Source organism: Seriola aureovittata, chromosome 6, assembly GCF_021018895.1.
Source record: "Seriola aureovittata isolate HTS-2021-v1 ecotype China chromosome 6, ASM2101889v1, whole genome shotgun sequence".
Lineage (NCBI taxonomy): Eukaryota > Metazoa > Chordata > Actinopteri > Carangiformes > Carangidae > Seriola > Seriola aureovittata.
In genome coordinates, this window is record NC_079369.1 from 11382031 (window position 1) to 11403384 (window position 21354).

The 21354-nt window shown below is 40.1% G+C and overlaps 2 protein-coding genes across 4 annotated transcripts in view; both read right to left on the minus strand.

Moving 5' to 3' along the window:
• The window catches only part of agbl4 (AGBL carboxypeptidase 4), a 262452-nt gene that overhangs the window by 50887 nt on the left and 190211 nt on the right, over positions 1-21354 (minus strand). The gene's annotated exons all lie outside the window — the stretch shown is intronic.
• Positions 6345-20478, minus strand: bend5 (BEN domain containing 5). Its single transcript, XM_056379290.1, has 6 exons — positions 20084-20478; positions 18817-18947; positions 17393-17876; positions 15824-15972; positions 12184-12397; positions 6345-11946 (listed from the first exon to the last, which is right to left on the minus strand). The coding sequence occupies exons 1-6, from the start codon at positions 20265-20267 to the stop codon at positions 11750-11752; spliced, it is 1359 nt and encodes a 452-aa protein (XP_056235265.1). The 5' UTR covers positions 20268-20478; the 3' UTR covers positions 6345-11749.

Consider the following 21354-nt stretch of genomic DNA (forward strand, 5'->3'; position numbering starts at 1 on the left):
GAGTGCTAAGGTTCATCTCATGCGAATACTGACATGCAGGTTTAGGCATATGTGTGTGTATGAGCATGTATAGATGAGGAGAGAGAGGGAGAGGGAGAGGGAGAGAGAGACATGCATTTGAGTGTGTGAGTGTGTGTGTGTGTGTGTGTGTGTGTGTTAGAGGGTGCATGTGCCAATGCTGTCAGGGTTTTGCTAGAAATGGTATAATTTATCACACCTAATTAATTATACTCCAACACAGAGAAGAGTTATCCTTGTCGCTCAATCGGCTCCCCACTCTGCCTCCCTCTGTCAGACAACAGGAGGAAAGACCCAGATAAACTCCCAGGGCCTGAAACACCACAGCCTTTTTAGAAGTCTCCCTCTCTTCTCTGACTGATTTGCCATGCCTGTTTAGCTGGCTTCACATTACCATTTAAATAAAGAGGCTAGCTAAATGACCACTGCTAGAACATAAGAAGAAAAATTAAATTGTTTTTCTTTCTCACAGCACTTTATTCTTTTCTCTTTCTAGCTCAAGCTCCTCATCATTTTTAATTTGTTTAGTCTGGGGGGGATAGTTGATAAAAATGTGCCGAAGAAATCCAAATGCAAAATGAACCATTCATCTTTGATTACAAGGTAAATCTAATCTCTTTAATGGATAACACTGACTCACAAAACTAAGCAGACTTGAAACAACGCAGGTATGTTAATTTCTTGAGGAGAACTGATTATGATAAACTAAACAAACAAGAAAATGACATGAACAACCACTGGGCATAAAGTTTGTTTCAAGACAGACAATATGATTAAAAGGGATAATGCGAAACGATAGAGCCGTATTTAACACTACAATAGACCAACACAAAGACCTCTGAGGCCTAAATTGTATGTAAAAGTGAACTTGTAACACTTGTGATAGTTAAAACAGAATATAACTCCAATTTGGGAAGAACTTGTGTTTTAAACTCAGTACTTCCCATCACCTCAGTATGCTGGTTGTAAATGATCAATGAATGGGTATGGGTTAGATGTTATTTTTGTTTCCAGATCTTTGCATTTTCAAGTAAATGATATTTACCTTTTTCTTTTAAGGGTAGGGACTAGTAGTTTAAAAACATTTGACTTGGGTGGTATTTGATCTCTCTGCCTATATTTGTGGATATATATATGTTGACATAAATGTAGTTAGATGTGTAGGTTGAGTGAGTGAAAACACACTTCTGACATCCCACACCCATCATCAAGGAGGTGAGCAGATTGTATCGGACACAGATTGATTGCCCTTGAAATCCAAAAGAATTGCTTAGCTTGTAACAAGCTTTATTTACTACATTAAATTATCATTAAAATGCTATTAGCGCAATTAGTTGATTTCCATTTTAAACAACACATCTATGGTGAGAGAGGCACTGAGCAAGAGGGGGAGAATGTCAGAGAGAGAGGGAGAAAATGACAGAGGGAGGGAGGGAGAGAGAGAGAGACACATAGAGAGAGAAGGGACTGGTGCTTGGAGGACAGTGAAGAGAGGAGAAAAGTTAAAGTTACAAGAGGAAAGGAGCGAGAAGCAAGACAAGCAGAGTGAGGAGAAAAGAAAAGAGGATATGGGAGGAGAGGTGAGGTGAGTCAGGAAGGAGAGAGGTGACGAGGGAGCAATGGGAGATGAATATTAAGAAGCTGTAGTGATTAGGGTGGTGGTGCAGAGTGGCACTGTGACAGTGACATTGGCTGCCAACGGCAGCCCCTGCCATGGTGATTCACTGGAACCTGCTTCATTTGGGCCATAATTAGCTTAAATGTTCAGAGAATGAAAAATTCATCATAGCTTTGAATCTTGTTAATTGGGGGAGCCGTCTGCATTAATAGAGGCCATTTGGAAGCTCTGTGTTTAAGTATGCGTGTGTGCATGTGTGCGTGTGCGCATACACAGGTATGTAAGTGCGCATCTGTGTGTAGGAGAGCTCAGTTTTGCATCTACTTACAGGAGGGGCTGATGGATTCCAAACTTTACCAGTTTTTATCGTTGAAGCAGCCAAATAAGCTTCTTAAAAATGATAAGGACCTCTGAATACCGCTGACAGCAGAGAGAAATTTAACAGCTACAGTCTGCATATCTTATCATACGTACAGATAACTGACAAGGTATGGACAAGCAGCTGGATGACGCTATAGGTGGGAAAAAATTAAGGTATGTAAGGAGTAGAGAAAGTAGAGCAGTGGTTCTACTTTCTCTACTCCTTACATACCTTAATATGTAAAATTGACTGGTAGCTCATCAATGTGTGTGAAGAGCAAAGAATAAATCAGTGCTGTTTTATTGTCTGTTAACCCTGCAGTCACTTTTCAGATAGACATAGCTGCAGAAATGGGAACATAAGCAGAGACATTGTAAGATTCATCATCATACTGGCAACAGAGATAATGTAATGAACACACTTCTTGCTTATTTTGCATACAGATGTGGGCTCCATGCTGTAAATGAATGCGGTGTAGATTATGTAGAACTGCTTAAAATGGAAAACTAAAACAAATCTCTAAGAAATTAGACAATAAAGTGCTCCACATACAACAGTACGAATGAGATTCAATTAGAAGCGTATAAGCTCGACTCTTTTGTTACTGTCTAATTATTTACAGTAATGAGAAAGCTTCCTCTGCCTTTAGGGGAGACATGTTGCAGGATGAGCAAACTCAGAGTCAAATAGAAATAAAGTCAGTGAATTGTTTCAGTCAGTGATGGACAAACTAGACAAAACATCGCCCAAGAGCAAAGACTCTTCAATAGTGTTGTTTAACCCATTCATGTCTTTACATTTGATACTGAACATCCTGTTTACTTGACTGATACACATTGTATGCTACACTCCTGTGCACTGAAAAACCAAGCCACCATGTGATGTAGTGAGAAACAGTGTTCCTTGACAGCAGCAGTGATGGTGGCCGGTCGCTGCTGCAAGCAGTAAGACATTAAGACTAATGTCCATTTATTTTCCTGCAGTGAGGCTAGAGCCAGATCAGTGTGACAGTGTACAACAGTAAGCCAGAAAAGGCTGCCATTAAGAGCTGAGTGTTGGGTTCGGACTTTTAGCTCATGGCCAGCATGCCATTTAATTTAGGGTCAGCCTGGGTGGCTGTGTTATATGGAGTGTGTTTCATATTCAGTAATAAAACATGCCACAGTGTGTCCTTCCTCTAAACGCAGTGTGTGTGTGATCCTGGAAGCATCAAACCTTGTTAGACCGAGGTAACATATGCACCAAGTGCACCCTCTCTGAACTTCCCCATCCAGGAGTCAACAAAAGCTGTTATTTTTTTTCACATTCAAAACAGTAACAAAGTCATAAAGAGAATGCATTACCCCCACCTATTATGCGGCGCTGTTGTGTACACCATGTCTGCATGAAAAGCAAAAGGTGGACACAATGAATCGTACAATTTTCCAAGAAGCTCCATAAAAGCACTGAAATGACCATATTCATTAGGTTGGGTGTGTGACATAAATGCAATATGTCTCCCTCTATACTGCAGTGTGCGAGGAGGACACAATGTTTATGCGACAGACAGCGAGGCTGCAGAGCCCAGCCCAGTCTGGACCAGCTCAGCCCAGCCCAGCTCGACCCAGCCAGCACTAATCCATCATCACCACCACTGAATCATCACGCTGCCAATAAAGCCAGGCAGCAATACATTACAGGCATGTGGCAGGCCTTAGCGATAATGATATTGAGAAGTCCCCTTGGGCTGTAGGAAAAGCCTGGGCACACGACACACTTGCTTACAGAGGCAATAATATATGGAAATGCATCAGTGTGCAGACAGGGGAGAGGACTGGTGAGATGAGGGAGTGAGCAGAGCTCAGTCTTTTCAGAAGGAAACGGGGAGGAAATGGCTTTCACAGTGACCACTTCCTATCGGTTACCAATGTGGACTCAACCAAATCCTGCATTCAATGATGGGACTCATTTTAGATACAAGCCTCTCCAAACAAGCCATCTTACAAGCAATCTGATATGTCAACACCCCATTTCTGTCTTATCTTGCTCTCATGCAGCTGAGTTGATATTGCAGTATGGTTTGGACATGGGACATGTTAGATACAGCGCTGCCAATCATCGACATGCTGTGTGACACAGAGGCAGGCCAGCAGCATGGCAACTGAATGAACAAATATATTACAGTGAACTGTTGGTCTCTGCCATCCTGTTATGTTGTGGGTGACATTGAGAAATCTCTACCTTTAATCCCCTACCTTCACTGCAGATGGCTGCGCAAACATGTACTCCAAAACATGACAAACTACTGCCAGAGGGTTTGGGACTACTCTTTGTAGGGACAGAAGATACTACAGAGCCTACATACTGATCTGTATATGGTGGAGTGAGTTGTCAAAGAAATAAGACTAGAGCTTATCTGTCTGACTCCTGGGTGACATGTTTTAAAAGAAAATCTCTGCCATTGTATGGCAAACTCAAACTCAAATTTGAATTTTTGCATTGAAATTAAAAGAGTACAAGGTCACTGTGAGCTGAGAAATTTGCATTAGCCTAGGGGTCGTTAAGGTTTAATGAAACCCATTCAGCATGTATAACCATCAATTTGAATAAAAACTCTTTTGACATTAGTTAAGTGGTATTCCAGCCTAAAAACAACACCTTTAAAGCTCGAAGCAGGTTTGTGCTCCAAGTTATTGGCTAGATATAACCCTGATTTGATGGTTTAAAAATATACAGATTGAGGTGAAAATACCACCTTTGGAAATGAAGTTACTACTCGCTCAGAGCCCCCTGTCATTTCCAAAAATGTCTCATTACAGCGAACAATAGGGTACGGCAACACTGATTTGTCAGAAATTTGATCGAAAAAGTTGCTGCCCGCCTCGGTTAGTTCAGGAATTCCTTTGATGCGAGTGGTACAACTGAAGCAATGGTTTGACATTTTGGGTTACAGAGTTAGAGCCAGTTGCCAGTTAGCTTAGCAGAGTTAGGAACTCCAGGGAGTTAAAAAAAAAAAAAACTGGCACCCAACTCCCCTGTTAACTCACTGCTTTCTCACTCTGTTTTTACATGGATTATACAAACAATATAGAACATGTTAACTAGCAAGGTTCAGAAGTGCTTGTATTTGGATTTTGTTACATTTAGACAGAGCTAACCGGGTGCTTACTGTAGCTTCAATTCACCATAAAGACATAAGAAGGGTATTAAGCTTTTTATTTAACAAAATGTCGAACTCTTCTGTTAAGAAAGCAGCACAATAAATGCCAAAAGAAAAAACCCAAAAAAACATTCTTGATTCTTGATACAATTTCTATGTGATTGTATCCGCTGGGTCCACAAATTTCAACATCTCAGAACTTTTCCAAGACAAATGGCAGGCAGAGGCAACATCATCCATTTTGAAAAGTGATTAAAAATAAAGACAGGCCCAGTATGGTTTTAACTGTGGCTTTCAGTTTCCAACATAAATCTTATCTTGTAGAGAGAACACAAGTCAAGAAATGACAGAAAAGACAACAAGAGGTTTGTGCTGATAGAATAAAAGTCTGGATTTATTTCCGTTTATCTATACATTAGACAGGTGTTCCTGAATGCAGCAAGAGAAAACACAGAACAGGATGCTAAGCGTCAAAGAGTTGCTCGCATAGCAGAGGTGTGGCCGGTTTAGCAAAGACATGTACACTCTCTATCGCATATACTTATAACATTTTCTGTAAATGTAGGGTTGTGCCTTTGGGAGGCTGAAGTAGGTTGAGGGAGTTTTTACTGCAATAGTCTTTAAATTCTTTTCACATTATCATACCAGCTGGAAATACTCCATACAGTAATAACCCTGTCTTTCCCTAATGATCATTGCAATGCAGTTACAACTATTACAGACAGGTATATACCCAAGCAGCCCTGTAGAGCTCAGTTTAGTTCAATTCCATGAGTGTGAAAATGTAATAGTTGTGTACAGATTTGTCATTTCGCCATTGTCCCCTTTGACTCAATCTCAAGGCTGTGCAGACACATTCAAAGGTTTGAACACTCTCCAGTCATCTTTCTCCCTGGCTGTCCCTCCACCCAATAGTGATGTGGTACCAGGTGATTACTACTCAACACCTGCATAGGAATTCAATTACACACAAAACTCTGTGGGTCAGTTCCCTGGACCAGAGCAAAGCTTACAATTGAACCATTATGAAACAGTCCAATGAATGGCTTAAGTGCTTCCATTAAACCAATTTTTGTGTATTTGAACACACACTGCTCACAGTAGAGAGGAATTCCCCAGCAACAATTCATGTTCACAGACATGATCAGAGTAAAAAACACAGGAAAACAAATACATACATACATACATACATACAGGTAGAGAACCCCCCCCCCCCCCCCCCCCCAAAAAAAAAAATTCAACATACTGCAAACACTTTGGCGCAGAAAAGATTCCATTGGTATCACTGCACAGGGCAAAAGAAAGTATAATGCACTTTTTTGTATAATTAAGCCAAGTCTAGACATTGTATGGTGCCGTATCTATGACTCTAGCTCACAGTAAGTCAATCATGCACAAATTGCTAGATTCATATATAAATTCATATTTTTAACACAGAAAAGTACATTTAAATTATTTTAACAACAGTGAGAGACAAAGAGATATAACCGGGGAATCACAGATTAAAATGGTAACTAGATAAAATTAATCATTCAGAAACCGACAGGCTGAAACTCCCCAACAGTCTTTGTGAATGTACCCTGAGGACTCTCAATGATTTCCATATTTTTGACAAATTTCATTTTCAACCAGACGGGGCACTAGTTTGTATATTCCCAAAATTACTTGAAATAAACTTCAGTTTTCCCACCATACACTAGAACTACCAATGGAATCCGTCTCCTGTAAAACAAACTGGACTGAACAAAGAAAAAAAAAAAAAAAGGAAAAATAAGAAAGAAATTTTTCTTTTCTTTTTCTTTTTCTTAAGCCGAGGACCTTTTCTACTGTAACATACACTACACAGTCCAACTGAGATTTCCTTTATGACAACCTGGCATGCAACCAGTGAACAGTGGTATCCTTTAGATTTAAACGGTCATCTGAGTGTGGGCTAATATCCATGTACTATTTATAGTGTAACCTGATCTAACCATTAAAAATGCATATTTCTGAAAATACACTGCAACAATGTGATATTGGTAGACAACAGGTCCTAGAAGCAGATGCATCCATTGGAAATCAGCAAGTTCTGAGGTACTTCTGAAACTCACAGCTGAGGATATAATCACTATCTACAATATTTGGATGGATAGCATATAGTTGATACAGTAATAGCAGGGTTATCAGTTTTGCGAAATATTTTGGCTTAAAATTTGATTAGCTGAGGGGATAGTGGCGGTTGACACACCTGAATAAAACATAGTTGTATGAGGATAAAAACATAGAAAAACAGCACCATTTGAGGTCCAATAGATCAGTTTTTGAACTGTTTGCTGGTAGCACCGTCAACCAGTAAAAATCTCAGAATGCAATACAGAGACAGAACACAACCACTGATCAACTGCACAACATAGCAAAGAGCGTAGATATATATATTCAGAGACGACCCCTCACGCAGACACCCCTTTACAGCAGCATCTTTAAGCAGGTAATAAAACTGATTTCTCCTAAGAATGATATTTGTGTACTGAGGTGTTTTACAAGTTTTATATGCTATACATATTGAGAGTAACCAGGTATACCTTTTCCTATAGATTTTTTTTAATATACACACATAGTTTACAGTCACTGACAAACAAACACCAGAGTAACAATGAGGTAGGACGGTGAAGTTAGATGAAGTAGAACCGGTTTGTGGATTGTATACAAAGTTACTGATACCTTAAGAAAAATATAGGCCTAACAATGTGTTCCTCCCATTTGTCTCATTTTGAAGTAAGTCTGACATTGTATCTGAGGCTCAAATAGTAATGTATCTTGTGTACACTTAGTTGCAAAAACTGTGAGATGAAGCCATTTATCTTGTTCCACAAAGTGAAGCTAGAAACTGATCTCTTTTTCCCAATCAAACTGTCAAAAAGCAACATAAAGCTCCCTCACTTCTGAAGTTTTGACGGGTATTCACAACATACGTCAAAACACCAAGCAAGGAGGACAGGATTTGCTATTATCTTGATACATGTGCATTTTTAAATCCAATCCATATAAATGTCAGGAAAGTAATGACCTAGAGGTGGCACAAGAAGAGGATCACAGAGCGAGCGAAGTTACATTTCCTCCCTATCGCTACTTGAGTGTGACAGTGAGAGTACTAGAAGGTCTGGTGTTGTAACAGACCCAAACTAACCTACAGTATCCATTAATGGCTCTGCCAGGCTATGTATTCGTGTATGTTACTATTATGCTGCTAAATCCCAAACTGCTCCTCTGCAAGTGACTCGTTCATTTGATAGAGATTGGCTTTGCCATCACAGATTAAGCCAAATTTGGGTTAAAAACAGTACTTCCATACAGCTTTCATCCACTAAAGATGGTTTCAGTTAAAGGATTAGGCTTAATCACGCTCTAGGAAACCAGCCTTTGAAACCACACCCCCTTTTGGCATCAAACAACAAAGAAACAAACACAAACACAACACACGACAATGTGTCAGAATTTCAGCAAGGTTGCTTTGCACAGCAGAAATCTTTTCTTTCTTTTAAATCGCATGTATTTTAAATACATGCTAGCGCACGTAAACCTCACATGTTGCTTTGTACAGGGAAGAATAAAACAAAAAACTAAAGGACACTAAAAAAGGGACATTTTTTAGTCACCTTTTTGGTGGCTTAAGATTCACTAAGCTCTGTTACCTTTGCATGGGCCATTTTTTGTGCAAACCTGCTGATTCATTAGTCAGCATCATCCCCCTTCTTTACCTTGATCTCAGCATTCAATACTTTGGCTTACAATTACCACTCATTTGAAAAAAATACACATTTTCTCTATATAAGTCATATCTATACATAACCAGCATCTTGACGCATCAAGTTAAAGCACATATTCCAGTCATCTTGCACATTTCATAGGTAAATATCTTTAGATTGGTGAATCATGTTTTGGGCTTGAAAAACAAGCAAGTTGACAGAACAGTTGTTGACTTTTGTTTGTCAGTTTGTGAAGTAAGCCATATATTGTTCATGAGGCCATGATGGAGATATAGAATCCACTTTCCACATAAATTGACTTGTGGAAATCTGGTTTTCTAAGCACTCCAAATGACTCTCCAAAGATTCAAATATTCATTTTCGAAGTATTAAATCTATCAAGCTTGTTGTGGAGCATTGCTGTGTCAGGGGCACATCTGACCAACAAAAACAAACTAATTCTTGCCCTAAGAAAAAAAAAACCAAAAAAAAACAATAAACCAAAATGTTCTAAGGTGCTTCATGATATACAATGATTGTTAGGCCTTAATCTATATAGACATTTAAAAAAGGACGAATACCACAAATACATTTCTTTAAGATTGAAGAAATTGCCCAGAAGTTTAAAGTGCATTCAATGTAAATGATTTGTGTCGATCTAACTACTGCTTCTCAATTGCTGGAGTACAATGGTTCAACAATACAGATTTTCATCTTACTGTGGCAAGTAATTAGAAGGTAGACTCTAAGTGAGGCTTATCAAATATCACGTTGTGAATGTAGCTTGATGTATGGGCTCTGTCAAAATATTATATTAAGGAAAAGTCTTGTCTCTCTTGTTCCACAGAGATCACTTTGGCTAAGAAAGGGAGAAATCTTTTTCATTTGTAGATTTCACTGATCTACAATATCAAGCTTAAAGCCAACAATTATTATGAAACAAACAAAAATACAGAAGTGTAAAAAGAAACAAGAAATTTTCAGGTAACACGGAATTACAACATTAATTAGTAATTAAACCAAAACTTGACCAGAACCTTTAAAACTGTAACATGACTAGAAACTGAAATATACATGTTCGGTGGAAAAAATAAAAAGATGTGTTTTATGTACACTAAAATATCTCCAAAACATAAGATAGCTGAAAAGGCTGATCTGAACTTTTGAAATAACAAAAAACCAAGACAGACAAAATGATAGAGAGAAATAAACCAACCAACAAACAGGAACCTAGAGTGTGGAGAGGAGAAAGGCTTGATAGGCAGCTCTGCAGCAGATTCACAGTTAGCCACAGCTAGGTCACAGTTGAGATTTCAATCTGCAGCATTTAGGTTCCAGCCTGCAGACAGCCACACAAACCATTTTGGATCAAAACAATAAAACAACCGCAGAGAAAAAAAACATTAAAAAAAACATACAAGACAAAGAGGACAGTTTTCAAAGTTCTGATGGCATAGCTCAGAGGAAGCTGTCACTGGAGCGACCTTACTTTGTTCCCCAGTGGCATGGCTTAAAAAAGAGGGGGTTATTATAGGGTTCAGCAGGCCCAGACAACTTCAACAGCACAACAGTTTTTCAGACAGCTTTACCCACAGCTAACACTGCTTCAACATGAAGATGATCTGAACCGTGCAGAGCTGCGCCCTGATTTTCTTCCCCACGTTGTCCTGTGCAGCCCAGCATCTTTTAAGGGGAGGGGGAGGGGGTTAAAGTAGCCCGGCTCAGCTCAATTTGATGGTGTGAATCACACAGAAAATAGTACCAAGCCACCTCTTACATTCTCACAGCAAAGTGCAGGTGAAGCTTCATCACTTCAGCTTACTATACATTTACAATCACAGCTTACTAGAAAACCCAGGGGCACACCAGTCCCTGGTGATTGCCAAATCCATTTAAGGCCTTTCTAGGCATTAACATGCCTGTACCACTACAACTCAACAGTCAAATTGTCTGAAAGTGACATGTTAGATTAAGAGTAACAAACGAATATGCCATCAAAACCTTTCCTCGTGATCTCTCAGTGATGGCAAAGGTTCATAACTAAAAGGTGAACATATATAACATAACAAATACAGCACTCTATAGACTCTACATTAGAGTCATACCACCCACTAAACCCAGTAAGCCCTCTTTTTAATAAAACAATGTGTTGTGATTGACCTACAGTTAAGGGGGAACACACACTCATAGTTAATCTCATGGAGCAACAGAATCTGTTGCAAAATGCAATATCGCTGGTACCAATTAAGACTTGTGCATTCGAGACACTGATGTCTCATTCTATGCAGTAAGTACAAACAGCAAACACCAAGAAATGGCGGTAATTGGGTAGTCACTGAAACATCCAACAGTCCACACATCTAAGATCTAATGCAAGCTAGCATCATCATCTTTATAGCATCAGAAGACTTTGTCTAGGGAAATAACCTCTTACTTTTTAAAAGTTTAATGACTCAAAATTATGTTCTGACACAGAACAATAAATTAATTTAACAATCACATCTAATCTCTCCTTTGACACAAATGCACACACCTCAATAAACCATGTCTCTGTACCAATTCCACTGTAAAGCTTATAAAAACACTCATACCAGCTCATATCAAAGTAGTTCACTTGAGCTCAAGTCAGCCTCTGTCTGGTGGGTAAAGCTGTCTGTCAGCCAATGAGGAAACTGGGCACTGAGGAAGCTGATGGTTGTTCTGTAGGGAGCTGGGAAGGGTACTATTTGTTTTAACATTTCACATAATAACCAATCCAATGTGTCAAAGGAATACAACTGCTCCTGAAACTGTGACAAAATTCCCGCAACCACTCATATCAAGTCCCCTAAACATCCTGCGGACCACAGGGGGGCAGAAGGCGCTGGTGTGACAACAGTTGATCACTACATGCCATCGTAGGTGAAGTTCTCCATCTTGACTGTCTGTCTGATGAGCAGCTTGGACTCCCGACGCTCCTCGTTCTTGATGGACTTGTTGATGTCCATTATCTTTTCACAAATGTATTTGTTCACTTTGGATAATCTCTGTGTAATCTCTGCACTGTCGGCTGTTTCTTGAGACACTCTGTCGTAGAGACACTCTGGGGAAGGAGTGAGTGTTAGCAGTCAGACTACACTGAATTAAATATTGCTGATCTTATCTTTGTCTGGTGTCTAATGAATATATTTCAATGATTGAAAGGCAATATGAGCAAAGAAAATCATTTGTTCTGTACCTGATGTTTTCCAACTCATCTTACATGAAGTCATTCAGAACACGGATTCATCTGTCTCTCTATTTTGATTTTATGGGTTTAAACCTGAAGTAAGGATCTTACCTCTGACGATTTTCAGCTTGCTGGGCGACAGTGGAGGTTTGGGTAGGGCATCTTTCTTCTTTTTGGTGGCCACTCCTGTGACACTACGGTTTTTGAGGGTTTCTGTACCCCAGATCATTACAGCTAGATTCTTTGTGAACTTGGAGTCTCCCTGGGTTCGCTGCAGCTGGTGCCACTTCTCCTCCTCTACCCAAATTCCACCACCGAGGTGTACCTGCGGAGAGGAGAGGTGTAAACAAAACCATGAGCACCATATTTAAAAAAAAAAAAAAAAAAAATCTGCAGTCTGCTAAAGATAAAAATATTTATCCAGAAAAATTGAAAGGGGTCTATGATCAGTTCAGTTAAAAAGAAAATGTTGATAAATTTAAGCACACAAAACAATGCTCTGCATGGGACAGCCTCATCTACTCCACTCTTGTTGGTTCAATCTGAATTTCCAAACATTGTCACCCACTGAAGAGCTGTCTGCCCCATCAATGTTGGAAAATAAGACATTTACGTTTTTGAAATGTAATGCTATTACAGTTACACACCTGTTTAATTAATAAGCAATTTAAACACAAAAGAGCTTAAATAAATGTCTTTAAAATAAAACAGCAAGTAAATAAATAATTGAATTCAATTAAATAAAATTAAAAATGTAAAAACCCATGAGAGATTTGGAAATGAAAGTGGACAAAAATATGGATCTTATCCTCGGTTCTCTGCTAGATAATGTTGTTAGAACAGATGCTATAATATCAGACTTTAGAGCGGTTGATCAGATTTGGAGTGGGGGTAAAGATTTCATTTAATGCCATTGATGCTTAAACAAATTGTATGTAACAAAATGTATGACCACCAAAGCAGTCCAAAAACAGCAAACAAGAGAGAAGCAAAGAAGAAGTGAGAGAAACAAACTAAACGTATTGTATTCATTTAAAAATGTATTACTTGGTACCATATTTAGAGGCATTGGTTTTTACTGGAGAACAACACATTTACATGTCAAACTCAATTCTACATTTTATCCCTCTGTGACGATGCTGACCACCCACTTTGCTTAGGAGATTTGTGTTGGGTGCTGTTGGATCCCAATCCGGTTTCACCAATCTGCAATGCTCCATGTGGGTGTAAAACCCTAAATGGACAAGGCAGATCATAGAGAGTCGTGGAAGAACACATCTTAACGAGCTCCCGCTTAGACCAAATTGCAAATCCCAAGAAACACCACTTTCACCAACTAGGATACATAAATAAGCTCAGGCCACTGGCTGCTTGTAGCCTGGATTACCTCCACCATGAACTTACCCTGTAGCTCTCTACACAATGTCGCTGCATGTTGCATAAGCCTGCACCAAACACTCCAAGCCGATTGCCAGCCTAGGCAGACTGCCCTGGTCTTCTAGGTGAGCTAATGCAGCAGGGGGCATATGTGACTCCCTTTCCCTTCTCTGCTCTCTTATCACTGTAAAGTCTTTAGGCTAGCATCCAAAAGGCTTTTCCCTGTGCAGCTAATGTGCTTTAGGCCCCCGGCCAGCAGACAAGCTTTTTACTGCCCTCAAGTTAGACAAGATTGTTTTCATCCTCCCTCCCTGTTGCTCTCGTTTATCTCTCTCTCCATCTCTCGTCCTCCTTTTCTACTTCTTCCCCCTCTTGCGCTCTCACTAGGGCTAACCTGTCAGTCACTTTAAATTCCTCTCGTGCAAATAATTAATATGGGGTCCCTGATGTAGGAGAGTTCTAATTTGCAAGTGTTCTTCACGCTTGAAGTGGCTGCAGGCCCCGGAGCTTGTAGTACCAATTCCCCCCCTGTCATCAGAGACAGGACGCCAGTTGAGTTACAGCAGTGGGGGGAGTAAAGAACCCTAACAGGCTAATAAACACTGATGATGTTGGCTGGGCTTGCAGGAACAATAATAATCTTCTCAACCTTGTTTACCTGCTAGGGTAGGGCAGCCAGGGGGAAAGGACTGATCAGCTATGACGCCATGTTCTCAGGTTCATGGGTGTTACGAGGAAAAACAGCATTTCCTACAAAATCAGTCTACTTCCCACAGTCACCCACAGGCAGAGAGCCAGATTTACAGAGAGACAGAACTTGAGGGTTTAGGACTCTCAAAGGGTGATGTGATATTTGACCTTATAAATTACACGTATATTGAAATATATAACTGAAGAGGAGGACATCTAAATGAAAACTACTGGACTGGAATTGAGAAACGGATCGAGTTGAGAACTAGTTCCAAATTGTCCGAACCATCGGACTGGTATACCCCCCAGTTTATCAATTTCAGAGCCATGCAGGCCTATACGCTCACTACGCAAGTTGTGTATGGGATCTGCAAATTATACAAGGACCCCACCTCCCCCGTGTGTTGAAGTGGTTGTCAATGTTTACAACTTTGCAGAGAGGATGAAGAGGAAGTATCCTGGTCATGAAAAGAGAAAAAACATCATGAGAGTGAATTGCCAATCAGGTAAACTGTCCTCTCCAAGTTCGATGTCAGCAAATAACAGTAGGCTCAGGTTAAGTGTCAGCTTGCAGTGTATCTTTCTCTAGTCTGTCTGTCTTTCTAACTGAGCTGGGCAGTACATCTCTTGCTCTGACTGTCTTGCTTACCAGCCACTTCCAGGGCTGTTCTGTGACTTTGTGTTGATAAAAGTGAGAGTGAAATACACCTATTTGTTATTCTTGTAAACACCAACGGGCAATGGCATTCATAAACTGTAGCTCAGAAAAGATAACTGTGTCGCAAGTGAACAGGCATCCATATTTGCATGCACTAAATGAAACCCTTGCTTTCCAGCAGCAACCTCTGTGGGGACCAGTCCAGACAATAGATGGATCGAATCATTTTGAAACAAGACAATGATGATGTAGTCTCTCAGTAAAAGTTTAGTTACAACTTTGGACTAACGCAAGATGGATTGGCATTGACTATTCATTAATTATTGAATTTAAAATGTTGATTAGCTGGGCATACTGAAAATAATAACCATCATGTATCCAACCAAGTCATTTTTTAATTTCTAAATGGAAATCTGGGGAAGTCTATTTGAATGGGACTGATGCAGCTGATAAATTTAATAATAAAGTTGCAATCATAACCTATAGGCTTACATATACGTTGTATCGCCAAAACTAAGATAAGCAGAATCAACTGGCATTGGTATCAGTAAAATTTTATCAATCCGCATCCCTAATAAGAATTAAGGATTTAAGATATTTAGAAAATTGAAAATACAGTCTAACTGCTGAAAGATTGAACATCACTTACAAGCCTTGAACAGCATCAGACAACATCAGATTAATTTGTTGTCTGTTGAACTATGTTAAAGGCTTGTCAATCAACATTTGACTGATGGCATCTTTCATTCCTGTGTTTTGAATTTAAGCACTGCGGCTACACTTTTGTTTACATTCGGATGAATGATTTTGCCTTCAAGAATACACGTCAAAAAAAAAAAGATGAAGGAGATGAGAACAGACAGGGAACATCACAAAGACCACATGGAGGGCTTGGTAGCAGATAAATAGACATGTGATCTGACTATGAAAAACAAAACAAAGCAGCTGAAAAGGTGGAAATCACACGCCAACTGGAGGGGATCATGAAAATCTAACTGAAGTGTCTCTTAGTCTGGTGAGACTGACCTTTCCATCATTGCAGGTGTATACTGTTCGAGGTGAGGGTGAGTAGCTGGAACTGGTGTTGGCTTCTTCTCTGCATGTCTCCTGGGCATCAACAATGGGTTCAACCACTTCAGCTTTGATTGTCTGAGTACCATTATCATGCATAGGCTCTGGAAATACAAACGAGACATTTGATATTACAGAGATACAAGCAACAAGTCCACACTTTAAGTTGAGCTGAGGTCAAAGGCCATCCATCAACTGCTAGTCAACTTTACAAACAATAGAGGATGACACTAAAACCACAGCAGACTCTAATAACACTGGACACTGTGCCAGGTGTAAACAGCCAGATTCACCTTAATCTACAGTACCTGTACCAGTTTTGGGGTCTTTATCCCTGGAGCAGCGTCTACCTGCTTATTTCCTTGCTTCCTGCCTTGGGCCCAGGCATGTGCCTCAAGGCAAACGGTTATTTTAGCCCAGTAACTAAGCTGGCTTGGTGGCTGGCCACACTAAGCTCCAATGTCGCTGATGAGTTTTAATATCGGTCAGAGCACTCCATCCCCTACCCGACAGCACCCCGGGGTGCTCTAATCTTTAGCCTGTCCATTAGATGGTCTAGCCAGTAGTCAGGCGCCTCTGTCCAGATCTACAGTGGGGCTGAGGTTAACACCAGCATCTGGCAAAGCTTGTGTTTGTACCCTGCTGTGCACTGCAATGACACCACTTTTAATCACACTTACAACTATGGTTCCTTTTATTCAACTTCCTGTATAGAATTTACTGTCTATCTATTGGACCCGATGGATTATTAACTCAGTCTTGTGCGTCTATGAACTGGTAAAAATTTCTTTTTTGTAATTGTCATTTTCACATCTACAGAAACTACAGACTGCTAAGCATTTCACCCCTATTCAGAGGAAGTGTCTTAACGAGCATTTATAATTGAATCAATTCTTAGATCATATTAGAGGACTGAACCCACAACCTTGTTTTGTTTGAGTGTGGTCACTCAAATCACTAGTCCACTCATCCAAATGCAAATGTTAGCCACACTAAACTATCTTAACGCAACTTTGGTGTAGTTCCACTTAAAACTGTATCTACGTTTCCAAGGACAAGAATAAACTTTGAATCTCAGCGCATGAGTGAAAACGGGCAAGAAATCCTTAAAATGAAAATTTGTGCATTTACAATGAAGATCATGTGATGTATTCAAAAGCAGCAGAAGAGTTACTGAATGGACTTTGGACCACTTTGTTTTCTCAACTATAAAAATCACTGCACTGTGTAGGACATAGAGTGTACACTGATTATGATGTGTCCACACACTTCCCACCTCCTCTTACTGTAGCAGGCAATTCTTGGGTGCACAGATGTTACAGTCCAAGACTGACTTTCTAAGATTAAATGTACTGTGTCTTTGGATTGCAGTTTTACTACTACAGGTGTATTCATACTTAGACTACATACCCACTGATTTGATTTTGATAGACTGGGACATTTTCTAAAAGTGACTGATGGGGTTTAAGGTTACTATCAAACTCCGTGGTTTGTTTGTTGATATGCATGCTCTTGGTCTCTCACCGCTGCCTAATCTCATAAGAAGTACATCTTGCAGCCTCCTGTTGAAGTCCCTCAGTTCTTTGACTTCTGTCAGCAAACTGCCATATTCCTTCAGCTTCTTGGCCTGCTGTACCAGCTGCCTGCGGGTTCTCTCCAACTCCTGCTGCAGCCTCCTCATCTCCTCCTCCTGTTGCCTGTAGCTGTGAACCAGCTCCTCGTACAAGACTCTAGGAACCACAGCTGCGGCTACCTCAGACACACAATCCGTATCCACTTCCAAATGCTGTTGTTGCTGCTGCTGCTGGTGATGATGTTGCTGATGCTCTGCCTCCATATCTTCATCTTCATCTTCTGCATCCTCTCCCTCCTCAGCCAGCCGGTCCTCATCCAGATCCTCTTCGCCCTCCATACAGGAGCTGGCTGCATTTCTCTCCAGGCGAGCCACTACTGCTGCCAGGCTCTTGGAGGAGTTGGAAAGGGGGCGTCCATGGTCCTGAGACAGGGCCTGAGGAAACAATCAAATTAGAAAATGGATAGGCTGGTGAAATGTAATTTGAATTGTAATAACTAGAAAGTTGAGCATATGGACATGATAAAAATTTACCATGTGTGGAGGGGCGCCAAATAAAATGTTTTACAGAATTTTGCAGATCTCTTTGCTGCATCAGTAACAAAGTGCACTAGATAGCTGACTCAATGTGATTCCATCCAACACTTTCAAGGTAGAACAGATGTAAAAACCACACATCAACCTAAAAATTACATGACAGTCAGACTGCAAACAGTTTGCTTCAACTATGTGGATCTCAGTAGGAACTGGGAGGAGAGGAGTCACAGAGTTTCTTGATGAGCCGCTCAGAGGATTTGTCTGTGAAAGGGCAGCTGTCCAGAGTGCTGAATTTGTGTTAATCCAGCATATGGTAAAAATAGCGTGGGGGATTTTGGGTGTCATCCAAGTTTATGGAAATGTGACATTGAATCATTAATAGAAATATTTAAATATAAGACTATTGATGTATATACATCAACAAGAGACTTGCAGTCACACATGCATCCATACTTACACAGTGTTGATATAAGAGAAAAATTATTTAGGGTTCTCACTGACAAGTATAACATATTGTAATTTAAGTGGGATACTTTGTTATATCATTGAAAGTGATTTTAATTATTGAAAGTAATCCTTGCACCCACATATACAAGCATGGCTGATTATAAACTGTTATTATAGAATCATAAAATTGTATTTCAATGGTGCTATCAATAGATAAGCCTCATTTTAACATAATCAAGGGCAGTGTGATTGTATGGCATGATACTGGTGTCACTGTCAGTATAAGAACGATCTGGTGAGAAAGAGTCCTTTACCCAGAGCTGCCCATTTAAATGTACAAACTCCTTTCCTCTAAAATAACACAACTTCTATCTAATGTTGATTAGCCTACCTTTTTATGCCTGAGTGGCATTCTCTCCTCTCCAAAATTGTTCTCAATTGAGTTTCCTGAATTCTCGATGGACATCTTGGGAATTTTCATCTTCTTTTGCATTATACTGTCTTCAAATTCTTCTACTGTATCTGTGAAATGCAGACAGAAACTCATGAAGTTTCCAAAAAGTTACATGGGTTTTCATAAAACGTGACAGTACCTACAGAACTCTTTCAATCATTTGTCCTACTCGGGCCGAGGGCATTTCGTCTCTCCATGGACCTAGGTTCAACTAACTTCCTTAGCCTAAACTAAAGCCTAAATTAAAAAAATAAGCTTTACGGAGAGGTAGAAATTGTCCTGGCTATACGGCGCTTTAACATAACCGACGCTGTGACGGTGTTAGTCAGGTCGGACCGATCCTGCAGCCCAGACAGCTGAGATTCTGGGATTAGTGATGAAGCTTGTTAAAGATCGAGCATAGAAAACGACAGTGAGCAAACATTAATGTAACTGCAGCTAACGTAAAGTAAATCATTTCAATTTCACACTAACATGCGCGGTCATGAAACAGCCATAAGGCTGACATGTTGCTGATGGACAAGTTGCTATTTGTTGTGTGCACGGATGTCTGACACGGCGATGACTGCAGCGCCGCATCCCCTCTGTGACACAAACCATCAAATAATCCAGCTAACAAGCTAACCGCAACCCACCAAAACCCTCGGGCTAGCGTCTTGAATACATTTGCGAAACCACTACAAATATGATAACACACCAACCACGGGCTGTCGGATGTGTTTTTAATGTAGTGACAGCTCTGCGTCTGCACGCAGTTAACTAGCGCGTCAACGCTAACATGCTAACACTGAACGAATACACACCAAGCTAGCAAGCGTTAGCTACATGTTGTAAACAACCGTTGTGACTGGCTAAAATTGCATGCCACGTATTTAGCGAAACAAGCAGCACCTCTCTATCGAAACGAGAGTTAACTATTGGAACACGACACCGTGATCGAAAAATCTGTACAGCACTGACGACGAGGTATGACTACACACCAAACTTATCTTAGCATATCTAACTAGCATATCCAGCTAGCCACAGCCGAGGACGTTGTTGTGGCTATCAGTGTCAGACTCCAGCTGATCACGTCTTGACAGATCGGACTAAAGGATCTGCTTTGACACATCACCGAGTTCCGCGCACATCAACGTTACTTGGTCAGACAGAGGAAAAACAGCATTAAAATCAGCTAATCTGATGTGGTAGGAGGGCAACTTACCTGCAAGGGCAAGGATCTGTGCTTCGCACGGCTGGCCTGCGCTGCCATTCTCTTCAGTTCTGTGAACCAGATACACCTTCTGATTATCAAAATCTGTTTTCTGCAGAGGTCTGAAATCTTCCACATTCGAAACGGGTAACGCGTAGCACATATCGTCTTCAAAGAATCTAACAAAAGCATACATTATTTACTTCTCTTTGGTCCTGCACTTTGGATATGGTTGACAGTTTTTCCTCACAAAGTATTAAAAAAAAATATACACATAGGGGGGTTGGGGATGGTGTCTGCGCTCGGCTACTCTTGCCTGGTCCACATCACCAGGGTTGATGATTAAGGCATGAGTAATAGACATGCTATTAACTTCATCGTTAAAAGACGGACAGATGCATGAGTATTCAAAGACTGTTTTGATTAATTTGCATCGGAAACATGAAACACAATGTTAACTTTCAACTGTGGTTAATTATAGTATTAAAAGGTTTCCTAATTTCTGTCAGTTTTTAAACATTTAAAATTAACAAGATTTACACAAATGGCAATAAAAACGTCAACATATTTAAAAACAAAACGATATTTATATGGCAAATATTTTTTAAGCATCACTTTAAGTAATTACGCAGGACATTTCAGTCACTCTGGGTCATTGCACTTATCAATATAGACACCCATTACTTCTCAGGCTGTCTTCTAAGGAATTGTCTCAGGCAAGTATAGGGAGGAAAGCCACCGAGATGATTACATGCTTCTTCAGATTTCATTGGTCTCTGTGCTTTTATGTGTTTCCTGGTGTGCACTTCTCATCTGTTCCTTGTATCACACCAAAAAGACTTAAGACCAGCTGACAGACATGAACTCTTTGTTATTGTAAGACAGCCAGGTGGTTATACAACAGGATGGATTTCTCTCAGTTGTTACTCTAATGGAGAGCACCACAGTCGATAAATGACACTAACAATTTCGTTCTGCTTGGGCTGCTGTAATTGAAAAGTAACTGATGCAGAACTATATAGAGCCCCTTTTCTTCTCTGATATTTTGTTTCATAGTTTCAGGCATTTAGTTAGTTATGATTAGGCCTGTTTCAAATGCCATCTTCCCCATGATGTTTGTTCACTGTACTGTATGACCGCTCCCAGAGTCTGTATACAAGACAATTTAAAAACAAACAAACAGATTGGTGGCAATAATTCTCAGAACATAATGCCAGTCATTTTATTTCAGTTACTGAAGCTGTGTTTCAGGCTGTTTTCAATATAAGTGAACAGTTACATCC

Coding starts and splice junctions, on each gene's coding strand:
- bend5 (XM_056379290.1), bottom strand. CDS start 20,267: ATGTATGCTTTTGTTAGATTCTTTGAAGACGATATGTGCTACGCGTTA. Junction 18,948..20,083: donor ACAGATCCTTGCCCTTGCAG/GTAAGTTGCCCT, acceptor TGCATTTCACAG/ATACAGTAGAAGAATTTGAA. Junction 11,947..12,183: donor CAAGCTGAAAATCGTCAGAG/GTAAGATCCTTA, acceptor CTCCTTCCCCAG/AGTGTCTCTACGACAGAGTG.